The sequence below is a fragment of the Rattus norvegicus genome, chromosome 19 (genome assembly GCF_021556685.1).
Source record: "Rattus norvegicus strain SHRSP/BbbUtx chromosome 19, alternate assembly SHRSP_T2T, whole genome shotgun sequence".
Classification (NCBI taxonomy): Eukaryota; Metazoa; Chordata; class Mammalia; order Rodentia; family Muridae; genus Rattus; species Rattus norvegicus.
In genome coordinates this window covers 27,555,868-27,576,021 of record NC_141552.1, presented here as the reverse complement: position 1 = coordinate 27,576,021, position 20,154 = coordinate 27,555,868, and the positions used below count along the sequence as shown (strand labels likewise).

The 20,154-nt window shown below is 42.3% G+C and overlaps 1 protein-coding gene across 1 annotated transcript; it reads right to left on the bottom strand.

Annotated features, from left to right (window-relative positions):
- Window positions 1-9,335: 9,335 nt before the first annotated feature.
- On the bottom strand, window positions 9,336-14,028 carry LOC147999314 (disks large homolog 5-like). The gene is made up of 6 exons (XM_087596577.1): window positions 13,872-14,028; window positions 12,679-12,838; window positions 11,351-11,494; window positions 10,551-10,717; window positions 9,729-9,834; window positions 9,336-9,605 (listed from the first exon to the last, which is right to left on the bottom strand). The coding sequence occupies exons 1-5, from the start codon at window positions 13,996-13,998 to the stop codon at window positions 9,770-9,772; spliced, it is 663 nt and encodes a 220-aa protein (XP_087452703.1). The 5' UTR covers window positions 13,999-14,028; the 3' UTR covers window positions 9,336-9,605; window positions 9,729-9,769.
- Window positions 14,029-20,154: the final 6,126 nt, after the last annotated feature.

Sequence of the window (20,154 nt, the reverse complement as noted above, 5' to 3'; positions counted from 1 at the left end):
ATCCAAATATGAATATAACGGGAAGCAATAATCACTATTCCTTAATATCTCTCAACATCAATGGCCTCAACTCCCCAATAAAAAGACATAGATTAACAAACTGGATACGCAACGAGGACCCTGCATTCTGCTGCCTACAGGAAACACACCTCAGAGACAAAGACAGACATTACCTCAGAGTGAAAGGCTGGAAAACAATTTTCCAAGCAAATGGTCAGAAGAAGCAAGCTGGAGTAGCCATTCTAATATCAAATAAAATCAATTTTCAATTAAAAGTCATCAAAAAATATAAGGAAGGACACTTCATATTCATCAAAGGAAAAATCCACCAAGATGAACTCTCAATCCTAAATATCTATGCCCCAAATACAAGGGCACCTACATATGTAAAACAAACCTTACTAAAGCTCAAAACACACATTGCACCTCACACAATAATAGTGGGAGATTTCAACACCCCACTCTCATCAATGGACAGATCATGGAAACAGAAATTAAACAGAGATGTAGACAGACTAAGAGAAGTCATGAGCCAAATGGACTTAACGGATATTTATAGAACATTCTATCCTAAAGCAAAAGGATATACCTTCTTCTCAGCTCCTCATGGTACTTTCTCCAAAATTGACCATATAATTGGTCAAAAAACGGGCCTCAACAGGTACAGAAAGATAGAAATAATCCCATGCGTGCTATCGGACCACCACGGCCTAAAACTGTTCTTCAATAACAATCAAGGAAGAATGCCCACATATACGTGGAAATTGAACAATGCTCTACTCAATGATAACCTGGTCAAGGAAGAAATAAAGAAAGAAATTAAAAACTTTTTTAGAATTTAGTGTAAATGAAGGTACAACATACCCAAACTTATGGGAAATATGAAAGCTGTGCTAAGAGGAAAACTCATAGCGCTGGGTGCCTGCAGAAAGAAACAGGAAAGAGCATATGTCAGCAGCTTGACAGCACACCTAAAAGCTCTAGAACAAAAAGAAGCAAATACACCCAGGAGGAGTAGAAGGCAGGAAATAATCAAACTCAGAGCAGAAATCAGCCAAGTAGAAACAAAAAGGACCATAGAAAGAATCAACAGAACCAAAAGTTGGTTCTTTGAGAAAATCAAAAAGATAGATAAACCCTTAGCCAGACTAACGAGAGGACACAGAGAATGCATCCAAATTAACAAAATCAGAAATGAAAAGGGAGACATAACAACAGATTCAGAGGAAATTCAAAAAATCATCAGATCTTACTATAAAAACCTATATTCAACAAAACTTGAAAATCTACAGGAAATGGACAATTTCCTAGACAGATACCAGGTACCGAAGTTAAATCAGGAACAGATAAACCAGTTAAACAACCCCATAACTCCTAAGGAAATAGAAGCAGTCATTAAAGTTCTCCCAACCAAAAAGATCCCAGGTCCAGACGGGTTTAGTGCAGAATTCTATCAAACCTTCATAGAAGACCTCATACCAATATTATCCAAACTATTCCACAAAATTGAAACAGATGGATCACTTCCGAATACCTTCTACGAAGCCACAATTACTCTTATACCTAAACCACACAAAGACACAACAAAGAAAGAGAACTTCAGACCAATTTCCCTTATGAATATCGACGCAAAAATACTCAATAAAATTCTGGCAAACTGAATCCAAGAGCACATCAAAACAATCATCCACCATGATCAAGTAGGCTTCATCCCAGGCATGCAGGGATGGTTTAATATACGGAAAACCATCAACATGATCCATTATATAAACAAACTGAAAGAACAAAACCACATGATCATTTCATTAGATGCTGAGAAAGCATTTGACAAAATTCAACACCCCTTCATGATAAAAGTCCTGGAAAGAATAGGAATTCAAGGCCCATACCTAAACATAGTAAAAGCCATATACAGCAAACCAGTTGTTAACATTAAACTAAATGGAGAGAAACTTGAAGCAATCCCACTAAAATCAGGGACTAGACAAGGCTGCCCACTCTCTCCCTACTTATTCAATATAGTTCTTGAAGTTTTAGCCAGAGCAATCAGACAACAAAAGGAGGTCAAGGGGATACGGATCGGAAAAGAAGAAGTCAAAATATCACTATTTGCAGATGATATGATAGTATATTTATGTAATCCCAAAAGTTCCACCAGAGAACTACTAAAGCTGATAAACAACTTCAGCAAAGTGGCTGGGTATAAAATTAACTCAAATAAATCAGTAGCCTTCCTCTACACAAAAGAGAAACAAGCCGAGAAAGAAATTAGGGAAACGACACCCTTCATAATAGACCAAAATAATATAAAGTACCTCGGTCTGACTTTAACCAAGCAAGTAAAAGATTTGTACAATAAGAACTTCAAGACTCTGAAGAAAGAAATTGAAGAAATCCTCAGAAGATGGAAAGATCTCCCATGCACATGGATTGGCAGGATTAATATAGTAAAAATGGCCATTTTACCAAAAGCGATCTACAGATTCAATGCAATCCCCATCAAAATACCAATCCAATTCTTCAAAGAGTTAGACAGAACAATTTGCAAATTCATCTGGAATAGCAAATACCCAGGATAGCTAAAACTATCCTCAACAATAAAAGGACTTCAGGGGGAATCACTATCCCTGAACTCAAGCAGTATTACAGAGCAATAGTGATAAAAACTGCATGGTATTGTTACAGAGACAGACAGATAGAACAATGGAACAGAATTGAAGACCCAGAAATGAACCACACACTTATGGGCACTTTGATTTTTGACAAAGGAGCCAAAACCATCAAATGGAAAAAAGATAGCATTTTTTAGCAAATGGTGGTGGTTCAACTGGAGGTCAACATGTAGAAGAATGCAGATCGATCCATGCTTATCACCCTGTACAAAGCTTAAGTCCAAGTGGATCAAGGACCTCCACATCAAACCAGATACACTGAAACTAATAGAAGAAAAACTAGGGAAGCATCTGGAACACATGGGCACTGGAAAAAATTTCCTGAACAAAACACCAATGGCTTATGCTCTAAGATCAATAATCAATAAATGGGATCTCATAAAACTGCAAAGCTTCTGTAAGACAAAGGACACTGTGGTTAGGACAAAACGGCAACCAACAGATTGGGAAAAGATCTTTACCAATCCTACAACAGATAGAGGCCTTATATCCAAAATATACAAAGAACTCAAGAAGTTAGACCGCAGGGAGACAAATAACCCTATTAAAAAATGGGGTTCAGAGCTAAACAAAGAATTCACAGCTGAGGAATACTGAATGGCTGAGAAAAACCTAAAGAAATGTTCAACATCTTTAGTCATAAGGGAAATGCAAATCAAAACAACCCCGAGATTTCACCTCACACCAGTGAGAATGGCTAAGATCAAAAACTCAGGTGACAGCAGATGCTGGCGAGGATGCAGAGAAAGAGGAACACTCCTCCATTGTTGGTGGGAGGCAGACTGGTACAACCATTCTGGAAATCAGTTGGAGGTTTCTCAGAAAATTGGACATTGAACTACCTGAGGATCCAGGTATACCTCTCTTGGGCATACACCCAAAAGACGCCCCAACATATAAAAAAGACACGTGCTCCACTATGTTCATCGCAGCCTTATTTATAATAGCCAGAAGCTGGAAAGAACCCAGATGCCCTTCAACAGAGGAATGGATACAGAAAATGTGGTACATCTACACAATGGAATATTACTCAGCTATCAAAAACAACGGCTTTATGAAATTCGTAGGCAAATGGTTGGAACTGGAAAATATCATCCTGAGTAAGCTAACCCAATCACAGAAAGACATACATGGTATGCACTCATTGATAAGTGGCTATTAGCCCAAATGCTTGAATTACCCTAGATGCCTAGAACAAATGAAACTCAAGACAGATGATCAAAATGTGAATGCTTCACTCCTTCTTTAAAAGGGGAACAAGAATACCCTTGGCAGGGAATAGAGAGGCAAAGATTAAAACAGAGACAGAAGGAACACCCAATCAGAGCCTGCCCCACATGTGGCCCATACATATACAGCCATCCAATTAGACAAGATGGATGAAGCAAAGAAGTGCAGGCCGACAGGAGCGGGATGTAGATCTTTCCCGAGAGACACAGCCAGAATACAGCAAACACAGAGGCGGATGCCAGCAGCAACCACTGAATTGAGAATAGGACCCCCGTTGAAGGAATCAGAGAAAGAACTGGAAGAGCTTGAAGGTGCTCGAGACCCCTTATGAACAAGAATGCCAAGCAACCAGAGCTTCCAGGGACTAAGCCACTACCTAAAGAGTATACATGGACTGACCCTGGACTCTGACTTCATAGGTAGCAATGAATATCCTAGTAAGAGCACCAGTGGAAGGGGTAGCCCTGGGTCCTGCTAAGACTGAACCCCCAGTGAACTAGATTGTTGGGGGGAGGGCGGCAAGGGGAGGAAGATGGGGAGGGGAACACCCATAAAGAAGGGGAGGAGGGAGGAGGATGTTTGCCCGGAAACCGGGAAAGGGAATAACACTCGAAATGTATATAAGAAATACTCAAGTTAATAAAAAAAAAAAAAAAAAAAAGAGAGAGAGAAGTCTGGTGTAATTCAGATAGGTCTGAATTCATTTGTTACTGCATATTTATACCTTACCCCTTTTAATATTCTTTCTTGATCTGAGCATTTAGGGTTTTAATTGTTATGTGAATGGAGGAATATTTTCTGGTCTGCTCCCATCTGTCAGATTCTATGGCCGTGCTTCTCAACACTCCTAGTGCTGCACACCTGTAATACAGTGCTTCATGCTGTGATGACTCCCACCATAAAATTATTTCAGTACTACTTCATAACTAATATTGCTACTCTTATAAGTCATAATGTGCAAGGTATCTGATATACATTCTTTGTGAGTGGTCGTAGCCCAGAGTTTGAGAAACATTGCATTATATACATTTTTTTTAAAGAGAAGCCTTCATCTAAGACGGTCCTGATGCAGGTGTAAGAGCAGAGACACCCTGACATAGTGACAAGTTAGCAGGCCCAAGGCCGCTTGCCTTAATGGCAACAGAGATTCCTGGGTAAAGGCACAATCTGAAATCACTGTCCCCAGGACATTTCTTACCTCAGTTTTTCCCCATTACACGGTGTGTCTGCTTGGCCATGTCTGTCCAGGAAGCCAGTCCCTGTAGTCTCTGATACAGACAGAATCCTAAAGGTGAGAATGTTTTCCCTCTGTTGGCTCCCAGTCACTTCTACAGAAGTAAGTTCAAATCACCCGTGGGTATATGTGTCTCTCTCCCATAATGTGTGAGACTTGAAATGTCATCCCTTTGAGTTGACAAAAACCAACTCTCACTTCAGATTTACAGCTGACCAACACTTAGTTTCAGGAGAATGAAGAAGCTGGCCAGGCCTGCAGAGTCAGATCCCCTCCCTGCCTGGGACAATCCCACCCACAGTAGACTTCAGCTTCACCTAGCAGCTGTTATCAGAAAATCTGACCTTAAGGTTCTGAAGTCCACACATGCACAAACCCTAAGGTTGTTAGATGGTGGATATGGGGTTTTTCTCCAATTTAAAATCATTCAGGCCTCTTTTCTCCCCTGGGATGCACTTTGTTCTCTCAGGTCTGTTCTTCTCAGAAGTCAACTCTCAGAAGGGGCACTTTGCTCTAACTCCTCCATGGGACCCACCCAGCATTGTGACTGGAGGATCCTAAGGAGTTGTAGCTCTGAGCTGGGAGGGGGAGCTCTCACCCTGACATGGAGAAGCCTGTTTTCACAGCTGATCTGGATCTGAGGAAAAGGTGCTTTTAAAGAAGCCTGTGAAAGTGTCTCCTGCAGGAGAGCCCACCCTGCAGGTAAAGTCACACAAGACAGGGAAAAGTGGCTTCTCAACTTTCCCAGGGCTCTCAAACCAGGGAGGGTAACTGATTTCAGAGAGTTTGAGAAAGGCCTCCATCTCCCTGAAAGACTTCCCTCAATCATAAGTACCACCACTACCCCAGGCTCAGCAAAGCCCTCCAACTACCAGTTCCTGGCAAATGAAACCCAGTGTGGAGAATTGAGGATAACACTTCTAGGAAAAGGGAGACACAAGCCTCTGGGGGTCCTGACCTGGGGTCTGTCCCTCAGGCTCTCCTCACTTCCCCTAGGTGCCTAGGGCAGGGGCAGGGTCAGGAGTAGGGGGAGGGGCAAGTTCATGGTCAGGGGCAGGGTCAGGGGCAAGCAGTGACCTCCAGCCACAAGATAGGCTTTGGGTGCATGGAACAGGCAGCAGCAGAGCTCGCCCTGCCCTCCTTCTCTCTGGAGTGGGAAAGCATGGAGACCTGAGTGGTAGGGAAGAGTTGGGGAACTCACAGCTGCTTTTCCTCTGGCTGCAACTGCAAGTGGAGGGCGAAAGAAGCCAGAGAGTCTCAGGGGATCCCCCCATTTCCTGATTTCATTGTCCTTGTGGATGTCCAGGATGAAGGCTGTGCTTGGCTGGGCCAGAAGCCCCGCAGACAGGTAGAAGATGCACAACTGGCCTGTGACCTCCCTGGGCACCCACTGGGACCCAGCTCAAGTGGCCACAGACACTCACCAGGCACCCTGCCCCAGCCCTAAGCCTGTACACACCAAGGCCACAGCACCTCTCCTAGTCTCTCCCACCATGAGCACTCACCCTGGCACCCTGGCTGGCTTACACTCTCTGTAGGGAGCTCCTTGTCTGGTTTAGACACCAGGTTGATTATGGCCTCAGAGAAGGAGTTTGACATTGTTCCTTCTCTTTCAATATAGTGGAATAATTGAAGCACTACTGTTATTAGGTCTTCATTAAAAGTCTGATAGGATTCTGCATTAAAGCCATATGGCCTGAGATTTCGCTTTTTAATTTTTGGAGGGGCAAACTATACTGACTGTATCTATTTTCTTCTGAGAATTATCCATGTACCTTCCCAGATCTGTGTTTATGTTGGTAATTGTTATCTGTCTAGAAAATACCAATATCAAATAGATTTTCAGTTTTCTGGAGTAAAGGTTTTTGAGGTAAGACCTAATGGTTGTTGAATTTGTTCATTGTCTATTGTTAGATCCCCCTTTCATTTCTAATTGTGTCAATTTAGGTATTGTCTCTGGTGTGCAGTTTGTTTGAGGAAGGGGTTGCCTCTCTGGTTGATCTTCTCAACAAAAATACAAAAAAAGAAACAAAAAAAAAATAAAACAAACAAAAAACCCAACACACAGTACTTGATTCTCTTGACTCTTTGTATTTTTCACTTTATTTGTAATTGACTGATTTGATTTGAGCCCTGAATTAATTTCCTGCCATCAAATCGTACCTGACATTCTATGGGATGAGGTTTGGCCTCATCTTGTTAACAGCAACATGTAACTTCTGAGCTGTTTCTGCTCTCTGTAGTGGTAATGATGTCAAATCTTACTGAAAACCATGCATAGCCTGGTTTAGGCTGTATTAAAGTAGCCCACCAATTCAGTGTTCCCTGCAAGGTGCCATGGGACAGCAGTAGCATGAGTCTGCATGCACCTCGACAGTTTTCATTAGGGACTACACACACACACACACACACACACACACACACACACACACACACACTTTACTGACATGGTGCACATTCTTTGCACATACAGAAGAAAGTGAGAAGTAATGAAAACACACCAATAATGGAATTGATGGAGGGAGCTGTGGGAAAGCTGGGGCTTAGAGTTATTTAAAGGCCCTGTGCAGGCTCTCCTTTTGTTGGAGGAGAAACTTCAAGTGCAATGTGGTTCTTTATTTTCTTTCTCTAAAGCACAGAGGGCTAGGGAGGAACACAGGGCTTTGAGCATGTTCGGCAAGTGCAGTCACACTGAATTAAATCCTAGGGCTGGAACCCTATTAATCTTCTACAGAATTACAGAGCAGCCTGGATGAAGACTCTCAGCTGAAAAGGTGGACATCTCAAGACAGGCACTGGACAATGGCTGACAGACTTGACTGAAGAGTGGTAATGTTTTGCTATCTCACAGGAAAAGAAGGCCCCTCCCACTACACTGTACTCTAAGGACAGTTTATTCAGGTTAGGATGACATGAACTATTGTCTCATGTCACAGATGTCAGCACAAAGTATCCAAGGTATTGTATGCCAATGGTAGCATTAACAGAACAAAGCACACAGTGTCATGAAGACATAAATCATGAGTTTGTGTAGCAAGACCCAGGCCTCTTCCAGGGTCTTAGATAGTAATGGAGAACCTCAAATACGGTAGTAATGTGATAGTGTGGTGTGAATCTAGTTACAACTAGCTTCTATTGTGACACAGATGACTCTTTTTGTGTCATGGTCAGCTTATAATGAATGACTAGACCCAAGCATGAGAATAACCAAATACTACATTTCTTCTCTAGCTGCTGAGCTTTTAAAAGCCCTGGGGTGACAGCAAGCTTTTGTGGACATTCTGGATTGGTCCTTGTGTACTTTAACTCTCTGAGTCACCTCCACTCTCAGTAAGTTAGTTCAATTCCATATTGGAAATCAATCACCTGGAAAAAATACATTCCCAATACGATCCCAGATTGGCCATGGAAAAAGGGTAGCTTGAACTGTCCCACCTAGGTTCTGGGCTTGCACAGGCCTCCTCTCCAAAAGAAACCTGTGTTCATAGCTGCAGGCTACATTCACTATGGATGCTCTGGAGGATCCTCCCTAAATGGCTCAGATTAAAATAATTTTCTTGTTAACAATCAAAAAACTGATTATGCCAAGCTGGCCTACATGAAGCTAGTTTCAGTTCTGTATTTTATCAGATGTGCAGAATACATGTGGTCATCATAGATAACAGGTGAAAGATCTGCTCTAATAAGGAAACTAAGTGATGCTGGAGGATGATCCTGACCCACACTGAGCAGTGGGGACACCAGAGCCCTGTAGGGATGCCTGACAACCTAACACGTTGAGCATGCACAGCTCAGTAAGTTCCCTGTGAACACACATCTCCTGAGATCTCTCTATTTAATTGGAGGTGATCCTGTCCACCTAATACAGCACCTCATGTGGAATAACAAAAGCCACCTGCAGGAGATGTGGTGATGACTCACAGGGTAAAGAAACTGCTGCTCTCTCAGAGGAACCACATGGACCCTAACAATTGGGTAAAGTGTGTCATTGATTACATCACAATGTGTGTGTCCAAGACACAGCCACATTCTCCACACAAAAGACACTATCACACTGGGTATCCCTTGGTGACTTTGAATTCTCTTATTAGCTCAGGCTCCATGGAACATGCAGAGATCCATCTGTAGCTGTCAGTTCTAGGTCCACAGGAAGGGACAGAACCCTTGAGTAAGAATGATGGTCTTAAGAGTCAAGAGATAGAATTCAATTTTTATTCATAACAAATACATTTTTACAACAAAACAGGATTAAAATGAATAAAAATATTTAAAAATGTTTGAAAGTAAAAATAGTAACAAGAACATATAAATATGAAACAACAAAAAGAAAACTTCAATTAAAATCATAACAAAAATATTTCTAAAAGCATATTCTTAACGAACATTTAGAAGCACAGATGTATTGCTGTTTCTCCTCTAGCACACATAATGAAAGGTGGTCCCCCAAGTTGTTTCTCAAGTGCTGTTTTCTGAAGAAGAAAGTGAGTAAGACCTCAATCAGTCAGGCTGGCTTAGTGTTATATAAATTTAGTGTCTCTAAGAAATGACAAATTAACTCTGAGGAAGAATACTCATCCAAAAAATGTTGTTACCATTCACGATGTTTGTCATCAGGGACTCCTGAGAAAGCAACTTATTCCTCAGGAAGCTCTCTTACTGGCGTGTGTCCAATTCCATCTCTCTTGCACTTTCTGAGACCTGGGAGAGGAAGGCAGTTTTTCAGACACTGATTTGGTGGTGAAACGCAAGCCAGCTGTCAGAATGCTGCCTTCTACCACCTCAGTTCTATTGGACAATTAACATGGACCTTTTAACTGATATCATTGTTGCTAACTCTGTGGGCAGGGCAAAATCTCCAGCAAGCCTCACAGTAATGTGGGCTGACAATATGGGACCCAGACTTATACCAGTGCAAACCAAGAACAGGGCAATGGAAGGGACCTCATTGGGTTGCAGGAAGAAAGGAGATGTCCATATGTCACCAAGGTTAAAGCCAATGACAAGTACTAATTTGACATTTGCACTTAGTTCTTATCCCAGAAAGGTGCTTCCTACACAAGAAGTCACATGACCACTTGTCATTTGTCAAGAACCAAGAACATGTTCAAAACTCTACATAGCATCCAATCTATCACGTGCATGTGCAATAATGTGATATGTTATTGATCTGTCACCATTTCTATAATGCAGCTTCAAAAAGAGCAGCAAAATATACTTGCAAAATAATTCAGTTTCTGAAAAGTGGTTGGCTTCCCAGAATACTTGTGCATAGGCAGAGCAATGAACAATTCCATACATGAGGTGGTTGGCTGGTTGTGAGTGTAAATTAGTAAGGTGGTAGGAAAAAGCACAGATGTATCAAATTGGCAAATTTTATCAGATATTGTTAAGCTAACACAGCTACTCGTCCCTACCAGATGATGCTGGGTCTGGACGTTGCTGGTCTTTATCTTTCTTGCTGAAGTCAACCAAATATTTCTGGTTCAGTGCACACTCAAGATGTCTCTCCTTGCTCTCCTGCTTCAGTGGGACCAACTTCTTCCTACATGTGTTTTCCATCAGGAGCTGGCTGAGCAGGTTTCTGGAAATACAGTCTGCATAGTAAGATCATGCTGCCCCTTTCTCCCATTCCTACTCCCAAGTCCCACTAAGTCTACCAGGTCCCAGGTACCCATGAAGACTTAATAAAATACATCTTGATACATATAATGCTCCTGCACAAAACACAAAGAGTTAATTCGGGGAAGAATAAATTGTTTGTTTGGCCGGAGCACCAATTAGTGTCCACATCTCTCAAAAAGAACATGGATCTTCATCTATCCATGAAAGCCCAATGCATGAGGGCAACATCAATTAGTAGTGGGCCAACACCCTCAAAGGAGGTCAGTAGAACCAAGAGAAGGTCATGCTAACCATGTGGTCCACACACTGAGTTTTGTAAAACCTGGTATGACACCGTAGGTCCAGGTCAGCCTAATAACCTTCTGCTGACTTCAATCAGTGCTGTTCTATCTAGAGCCTTCTGAAGATGCCTAGACAATCCTGGGATGAGTAACAGTCTTTTGTGGAACTGAAAACTGAGTCCTAATGACCCTGGCACACTGATGTGTAAACAGCACAAGAGATAGAACCAGAGCTGAAGACCGTCCAATCCAGAACAAAGAAATCAGAAATGGCCATTCCACAGGTGATAGCCTTTCTGACCAGGACTTACCTAGAGAAGGTAATCTCCTTCTTCAGCTTATGGCTGTTCTCATGGACTTCAGTGTTCTCCATCTCTAAGTTGTGCAGAATTGACATGACCGCCTCCTCCATTCTCTCCAGGTCTTCATAATATGGATTTGGCCTGAAGTGGGGCCTGGCCCCAAATGATAGAATCCAATGAACATCGGCATTTAGGAATATATGAACTCAGGGTGGGTCCTGTATTACCCCAGTCCTGGAAGGACACCTTCTGAATTCTACATATTGGGATCTTCTTCAGCTTCAGAAACGTGTTTTTCTGCGTCCAGGACACCAGAATCTCAGCATCCAGATGGAGGCTTCCCTGGCTCCCTTTGTTCAATCAAGAGGAAATCTGCAGTCAAGCCAGTTGAGCTATCAAGAGCCTAGGCCACACCTCTCCATGCTCCCCCACCCAACACAGCCAGAAACCTGTGATTTCTTTTCTCCTGTCCCGATAACAGACCATATATCAACACAAAATTATAATCTGCACAAGGAATACAAATAAACAGACAATTGTGGCCACGTAGGCAAAGAACTGTGCTGTTGACAGTGGGGCTCCCAGAACAAAGCATTCACTTCACCATGAATGTGTTACAGGTAAATACTCAGGCTAAGAAATAGACTCCTATATTCCAAGTGTGGAGTGAAATATAAACATATAACAGTTGTGCATATGCATTTGGATGTATGCACACACAGACACCCAGACTGAGACACACCCACAAAAAAAGAGAAATGTAAACAGAGTTAGAGAAAGAGAAAAGCAAATATGGAAACAGAGAGCACTGTGAGAACCAGGAGAAATGCATGCACCATTGCTGTGTCCGAGGGGCTCCCACAGACACACAGACAATAACAAACAGGCCTGAGCCTGACAACTTCTATTCAAGCATTGAGATGAACAGTGCGGGACCAGGCCCCTCAGGCTGCTGCCTGGATCTTCCAGCACTCAGTCCCCTGCCTAGCACGTACAGAGACTCACCATAAACTCACTGCAATTACAATCTTGCAAAGCCACCTGATGTCAAGGGCTTTGCAAATGCACACTGGGAACTCATTCTCCCTGACTTTATCCCTGAATTCTTCATTCAGACCACAAATTCTGCTTTTCAATAAATGGAAGCAGACGAGTCCACTGTCCATCTCTCTCCTCAGGAAGGGTCAGGTTCTGAATCTCCTCTATATGGGAGGTGAGGTTTAGCACAGGGTGGTTAGGGAGGCACAGCTTTCTAGAACCCAAAACCTTAATAGGATAAGATGAAGGTGACCTTGCAGACCCAGGAATGAAACAAGAGCATTTGGAGCGATTCATACATGTTCTTCATGGATCTCTCTGTCAGAAACCTCAGGCGATCTCTCAGGTCATTTCTCTCCTCGGTAATGAGCTGCAGCTCTTTAATCAGCCTCTCCTTTTCCTTCTTGGCCTGCTTCTCGCTTAGGGCAGTGCCAGGGGATGATGTTTTTCTCCCAGCGTCTGTAGGTAGAAGAACACAAGTGAACCTGCATGGGGAGAATTCATAGAGTGTACATAGACCTCAGTGAGGCCTAAACAGGAGAACAAGCCTGGAACCCAGTGTCACTGCTAGGAGATTGGTCTATGCTTAAGAGGCCTCCTCAGTGGATCTCAGTTCTCCCACTACTCTATAGAGACCAAGAGATGTAAGCAGCCAGGTGTGCCCTATGCCGGACATCACGTGCTTACATGTACCATGGAGATGGCTTCTCCAGGATTAACATCAACTGACCAGGGTACAGCTTGGTTTCAGGACCCTCACCCCTGTGGTTTCAGAACTCAGATGATAAATTCACCATTCACAAAACTTGAGTGATTGGAGACACTCAGATGTCCTACCCTGATACTCTAGGCTAACAACTTTGGATTTAAAACACATTTCCAGGGAGGTCATGTTCAACAGACTTATCAATTCCCCTATATGAAATAACAAATGCCCCAGAAGTTCCAATAGGTTACAGGCTGAATCTTGGTCCACATGTTCCAAACAGTTTTGGTATTTTAGAAACAAGTGTGTAACACACAACCTCTAATATATAAAGCTAATGATGACCCTGCCAGTTAGAAGAAATCAGAGAAGGTCTAAGAACATAAGGTTATTGCCTGGAGCACAATCTCTCCCTGTTCTTACTGTCAGGTGTCCACTGTATTTAAAGAAGCAATGATAGTGAAATACATTGCTGCCCTGTCTAAACTCAGAAAAGGTGGACCCTCCATGACTCCTGATCGTGTTATTATATCAATGTAACCTAACAAATGCACTGTAAAAGTAAAGGCCAGAAATTCACAGTATAATAGCATTGGCCTTACCATATACTCCCTGTGGGGTTGGGGAAACTAAAGTTCTGAAATCCTGACTTTCAGGAATTGTGATGTTCATGGAAATTCAATTCCTTTTCAGATGCTCCAGTTGCTGTGGCCCATTGCTAGAAAGGTCAGCCTAAGCCTGCAGCCCCCCTGACAGGGAGCTCCAAATATACTGCCCAGAACTTACTAAACATTCCCCAGAAGTGCTGTCTTTGTCCATCATTACTTTGAGACGAAAGGCCAGATTCCTTCACTCTAGTCTGTCCACAATCGACGTTCCCCCTCCCAAAACGCTTGCGAAGACGGGAAAACATGTCTTAGGGTGTAACCGCCAGATTCAGACTGAGAGAAACTAGGGCACTGGTTGTCACTACAACACTGGTGACATCACAGAGGATGCCAGAACTCTCTAGGAGACAATAGAATGTCCAAGAAGGGACAGCTGATGTCATGGGGAGCAGACTTTCCCTCCCTGCTAATGTTCTCCCTGTACTGAGCATAAGCAGAGGGGCCCTTTCCAGGAGAATTTCCTGGGGCAGAGCCACTGAGCATCTCCTGCTTCCAAAGCCAAATTTTCCTTAAGGCTTGATTATAAAAAAACCTTAGTAATTCCTATGCATCTAAATGAATGTTTCCTTCCATATCTTGCCCCAAAATGTCTCACTAACTCACATTGTCCTCATTCACCAATGTTAGCCATTAAACTTCCTGAGATTTCACACCAGCTTGAATATGCAGTCAAAAGTTCTCCTGTCTCATTCTGTACAGGTGCTTTAAATCACATCAAGAAATAGTCTGCATGGTAGGTTACAACATGCGTGTGTATTAGGGGAACACTCATGAAGTCATGTGCTTAGCAATCGACAATTGCCAGAAAATTCCTTAGGAGAAAGAGTTGAAGTCTTTATGGTGCTAGGAAAAGTGTGGAGACCAGTTGGCAGAGGAAAATGCAATATTGGAGACACCAGTGAAGGGAACCTCATGCTGGTGGTGGGGTTCTCCTCTCTGCACCAATGTCGCCAAAGGAGCACTGCTCACAGGCCTGAGTAAGATATACCATGAGCTTCTATCAGAAAAATAAAATAGTCAAGAGATATAGGGGGTGCACAGAAAGGTCTAAAATGAGGCTATAAACATCATTAAGTGGATAGAGCAAGGTCCCAGCACCTGTACACTGGGAAATGGCCACCACACCAAACACAAAAGCATCTATCATAGTGAAAAATGAATACTTTACAGAATGCACCCACTAACACTGATTGATCACATCCGTAGTTCAAATTTTGGGGGCAAATTTATGGCCCTAACTATCTTTCTCTCAACTTATATACCAAAAAATAAGAGTGACAGAGAAAAGAAAAAGTCAAAACAAAATCCCAAGTTTCTCATATGAGGACTGCAGGAAGTGTTATATGGTAATCAGTTCTGATTAGACATTTTAGATAGAACAGTACATAGTGACCCTTGATGTGATGGGCCCTATATAAAGCTTTTTGCAATATTGGAATTTTAACAAACCTCATCCAGAACGTACAGAAGAGGTAAGGATGAGATCACCATGTCCTTGCTCTCTATCAGGTTATTTTTCTGTGTCCCCGATTGTCAGGCATAGAACAGCAACACTCTGAAATAGCTGGTAGACATGGGAAAACGTGGCTAAAACTATAGTTGTGGGTTGCACACCTCAACTGTCAAAGGCTAATGCTGTCCTCACAGTCCTTGGAAGCCACTCTTGTAAGCCTATCTATTGGAAAGTGGAAGGAGGTTTATCTGAGCTCAAAGTGAACCTGGCCAGCCAGGGAGAGGGCAACATGGGATACTTGAGACCATGTCTAAAACCAGCACAGAAACCCACCGGCATTCAAAGCATCATCCACCAATTCTCGATTATCTACCATTTTCTCCCTACCAGTCGTTCAGTTTGGAATGGTAGAAAAAAAAAACTGGGACTGATCTTTCCATTCTAAGGACCTTGATCTCTCTTTCCTTAGGTTCACCTTAAGAGTGCATACAAATGGATATCATCATCTGAACATCGTAGTATTATCTACTCTGTATATGTAGCATAATACTGTGCCTATGACAATCTCAAGCTTCCTTGAGTGTTGTTGCCCCATCAAGAAGTGTGATGTACTGAGGCCAATCCCTAGGGATCCTTTCAAGGGATTAGAAGGAAGCCATCAGAGATACTCCACTTCTTTGTCATTAGATTAAATCAAGTTGACACAATGTGAACCTGGTGGGCTATTTGACCATGCATCTTTCTCACAACCCCTCTTTTCTGAGTTCAGTCCATGGCAGAATTCATTGCCCAACATCGTAGATATTTCTTTGTATATTTCCACAAGAGCCAGGTTTCTTTTCTTTTTTTAAAATAGAATTAGTTGTAGTCAATCAACTGTTGCCCTATGTAAGAAATGATTAGTATATATTGTAACTTACCACACTGTATTTGTGTATACAAGTACATTATTGGAAATCCAGCATTACTGAGGAATTGGAAACCAGTGCTGTGGCCTTGCCTTTCTGTGCCTAGTCCTGGCTCACAGGCAGCAGGGGGCAGACCTTGAGGTCCTCTTCAGGGACAGAGTGATGGTGAATGGGCACTGAGCAGGCAGAAAAACACAGCTGAGGCAGCTCCTTTCAGGTATCAAACACATCATCTCCTTCCCATCTTAAGGGCTGTTACTGAGGTCTTGCCCCCATACCTACCTTAATAGCAGCAAATTTGTTACACAGCAGCCAGCTCTTTCCTATTGTTCTGTAATACGCCTCTACATCATGGATGCCAACAAACAAACTAACAAAAAACAAAAAAAACCTGACATTGAACTGTGTGGTGCAGGTCACATACCCTGTTATATTCTGTATGTTACGAGGTTTGTTAATCTTAACAAGTTCCCCAACTATGAGCTTCACATAGGACCCATTAGATTCAAGGAAAATAGGAACAATTATGTGTAAAATGACCCGAGTCAGGGCCCATAGACAGCAGCATTTCCAGCACTTGTGCTTTAGCCCATGTGGATTTTGCAATGAGCTGGGCCTAGCAATGTCCAGTACACAGTTGTGAGCTGTTGCTCTGGTTGAACTGTATTGGTGTGTGCATTCAATAAACTACACCTATTTAAATGAATTCAGTGTTCCTGTGGTCTGAGTCCAGACCTCTTGACACCAAATCTTCCCTTCAGCAGCACTTAGGAAAAGAAGCTAAGGTTAGGAAAGGTGACATCTTGTCATAAATTATGTGACAAGAGGGATGGAGAAATGATCCCTTGTGTTAAGAATCAAGGTGTCCTCTGTAATATTCTGGTCTATACTGGCCCTGTGCATCAGCTTCAAGGACCCATTTCTGATTTTCTTTGGGGTTCCCGTGATGATGCACTCAGACATGATTGGAAAGAACCAAAACGGTGGTCAGACTTGATTTATAAAATGCAGGCAACATTGCAAACTTATGTTGCAGGATATTTGATTCATATTATCAGCCCCAAGATAGTGTTATTTGCTTTAAAAAAAATTACCTCTGGCAGTTCAGTTCAGCACTAGCACCGATATTTTACCCTAGAGCTTTTTTTGTTTGTTTGTTTGTTTTTTGTTTTTGTTTTTGGATGAACAAGTACTTTCTTATTTTGTTGACCAGCCCTAGCTCTTACTTCTTTGCACAGTCACAGAGAGACCTCAAACATATACTCAGCCAAAGGCAGGGGAATGTAGAAAAGAACCTAAGGCAATACCACATAATGACATTGAAAGTGGGTGGCCAAAAGGTGTTATAAAATTCACCTCACTTCAGTGAGTGATGACATACCAACCTGGTGGCCTACGATTCTGGAATATTAATCAGAATCCTTTAGTCATATTAGATCTTAATAGAAACAAGGAAGCAGTCCTTTCCTGAAGTATATATTCATCATACGTAAAGAAGATATTACATCCATATACAACTCAGAATAGAATTATCCCCCAAGACCGGAAAGATCTGGCAACATGAATATTAGAAGCTTCTCCTGTGTTACAGTGGTAAGCACAGAAGAAAGAGGAAGATAGGGCTGAACACAAAAGCATCAGGCCAGAGCACTGTTCCTCAGGATGAGTTGCTAGGTGAAGATAAATAAACCTTACTAAGTTTAATACAGTATTACATACCCTGTTGTAAGTAAGTGGAGCCGAGGCTATCCCCAAAGGTTTGCCTGTCTGTGAAATCTGATACCCTAACTCAGGTGTCTTCCCTGGCCTCAGTGGGAGAAGGTGCACCAGCCCTACAAAAACTTGATGTGTCTTGGTGGAGGCACACTCTGAGGGATATTCCTCTACTCTCTCAGAGGAGATGGTGTGAGGACATTGGGGAGGAACTGTGGGAGAGAAGTAACAAGAGAAAGGACAAAAATTGGGATGCAAAGTGAATTTAAGCCTGTCAGTCACTGCTCTATTGCTGTGAAGAGACACCTTAACTAAGGTAACTAATAAAAGAATCAGGGTGTGCCCATGGCTCCAGGTAGATATGTAGCAGAGGACTAGCTTATCTGGGATCACTGGGACGGGAGAACCTTGTTTCTGAGGAAGCTTCATGGACCATGATATTGGAACTTAGGCCTCTGAGGCAGGAGTGAATTGGTGGGTGGAGGAGAAATCTCATAGGGAGAGGGCGTGGGGGACAGAAGAGAGACTCATGTAGAGGAACATGGAGTGGGAGATAAATTGGAAATGTAGATAAAATAATGAAAGAACACTAAAAAAATGAGACTATGAGTATCATTCTAATTCAAGCCTCAAATAATAAAAACATAAATGCGAGAGTCGCCTGGTCCTGTTCATGTCATCCTGAATCTTAAAATCTTTTTTCCTCCAAATTCCGTGCCACATGAGGTGCACTGACCTGTCAGCTGCCTGCTTGGATGACAATTGCAGCAGCTTCCCTATGCACTTGCTTTGTAGGATCACGAAATCTATTGAGCTCCCTTTTCCAAGTTGGAACTTTAATTGGTAAGAGTCTTGCCTTGAGGACACCTTCCACATCTGTACAGTACAGAGGCAGGAGGCTTATTGTTAATAACATTCATCTCCTTAACTATGTCACCCTCCTCTTCAGCACATGACTTTGCTGTGACATTAAACTTCTTAGTGATCTTTTCCACTCTAAGCTGCACATGGTTTTCATGTGTTTGCCCTGTGTGTTGTTCCTTCTCCTGCAGTCTTGAGGAACAGTGACCAAAAGTAACCAAACCACAGACTCAAAGCCATGTTAATACTGTATTGTGTACTATTTTCACAGAGTTGCCTGAGGTGTGAATGGGACATGGAGAATTCGAACATAGTTTGAATCTTAGGCCTTTCACTGGGCAGTCCCTCATCTTCTCTAAAATTTAACCCCATTCTTCTACCATTTAGACCCACCTGCTGCTTAGCTCTTTACCCCTCTGCCGTGGTCTGTTCCATATCTCTTCCTGCCCATGTCTATTCTGAATCTCCTGCTTCAGCTTGCCTCTGCCTATGTCCCTCTCTATGCCCGGAAGTTCTGCCCACATACTTCCTGACGAAGCTCTTGGCCATCAGATCTTTATTACATCCAGTCAGCAGTGAGACAACACCTGATACATCTCTTAGCTTGTGTTGAGCTGGTGAGAAGGACAAACATCCACAAAATAGCAAACCTGATGATGGGACATAGAAATGACAAGAGAAATCCTGCCAGCACTTAGCTCACTGCCAGTACAGAACTAACAATTGAAAGTTGACACACCTTAGTACAAAGGGAGGTCACCTCAGCATTTCCCCTTTTACTCCAAGAAATACCTTTAATTTAACATTAATAAGCTAGATAAAATAAGAAAACTTATGAGATGCATCAGGTAAGAATTACTGTCACAATATTCTGTCCATTCGTATTTTGCAAAATTGGAGAAGGTACTTTGTTATCTAAATTATATTAGTCTAAATTTTTGTACCTAAATCATTTTCTATCACTTTTTAAGCTTTGTATCCCTTATCTATCATAACTTGCATTTATTAACCATAATAAGTCTTCTGAGACCAAATGTACTTTCATTAATTCCAAACAATTTAAGCGTTTATGTCTTTCATCCTTAAAATTTGACACATTTTTTGCGTACAAATTTTCTTTTTCTTTTTCTTTATTCAGCTTCCACACAAAGATTATTTTTGCTCTGATTTAGAGCAGGATGCAAAGGTGGAGTGCAGACCTGAGGGGAGGGCAGATGAATGGAGTTGAGCTGCAGGATGTGAGGTTCACAGAGAATAAATAAGAAGTTAAAAAAATAAGAAATAAGCACAGTGGGGATGAAGCTGTGAATGCTTGGCATGGGGAGGTTTGGCAGTGGACTGGGCATTTTAGGGGTGGGGTGGGATTGGTGTGGGTTCTGGAGTAGTAAGGATGGTGTCTGTTCTTGTCTTTTGGGGAAACTCCTCGGTCTTCTCCCATCCCTCCTCCACCTCTACCCCCACCTCCA

Bases quoted from the DNA above. Each gene is read 5' to 3' on its own strand.
- LOC147999314 (XM_087596577.1), bottom strand. From the start codon at position 13,998: ATGTTTTCCCGTCTTCGCAAGCGTTTTGGGAGGGGGAACGTCGATTGT. The intron at 12,839-13,871 runs GTAAGTTCTGGG...TTCTACCTACAG, and splicing joins GCACTTCTGGGGAATGTTTA to ACGCTGGGAGAAAAACATCA. The intron at 10,718-11,350 runs GTAAGTCCTGGT...CTGTATTTCCAG, and splicing joins AAGGAGATTACCTTCTCTAG to AAACCTGCTCAGCCAGCTCC.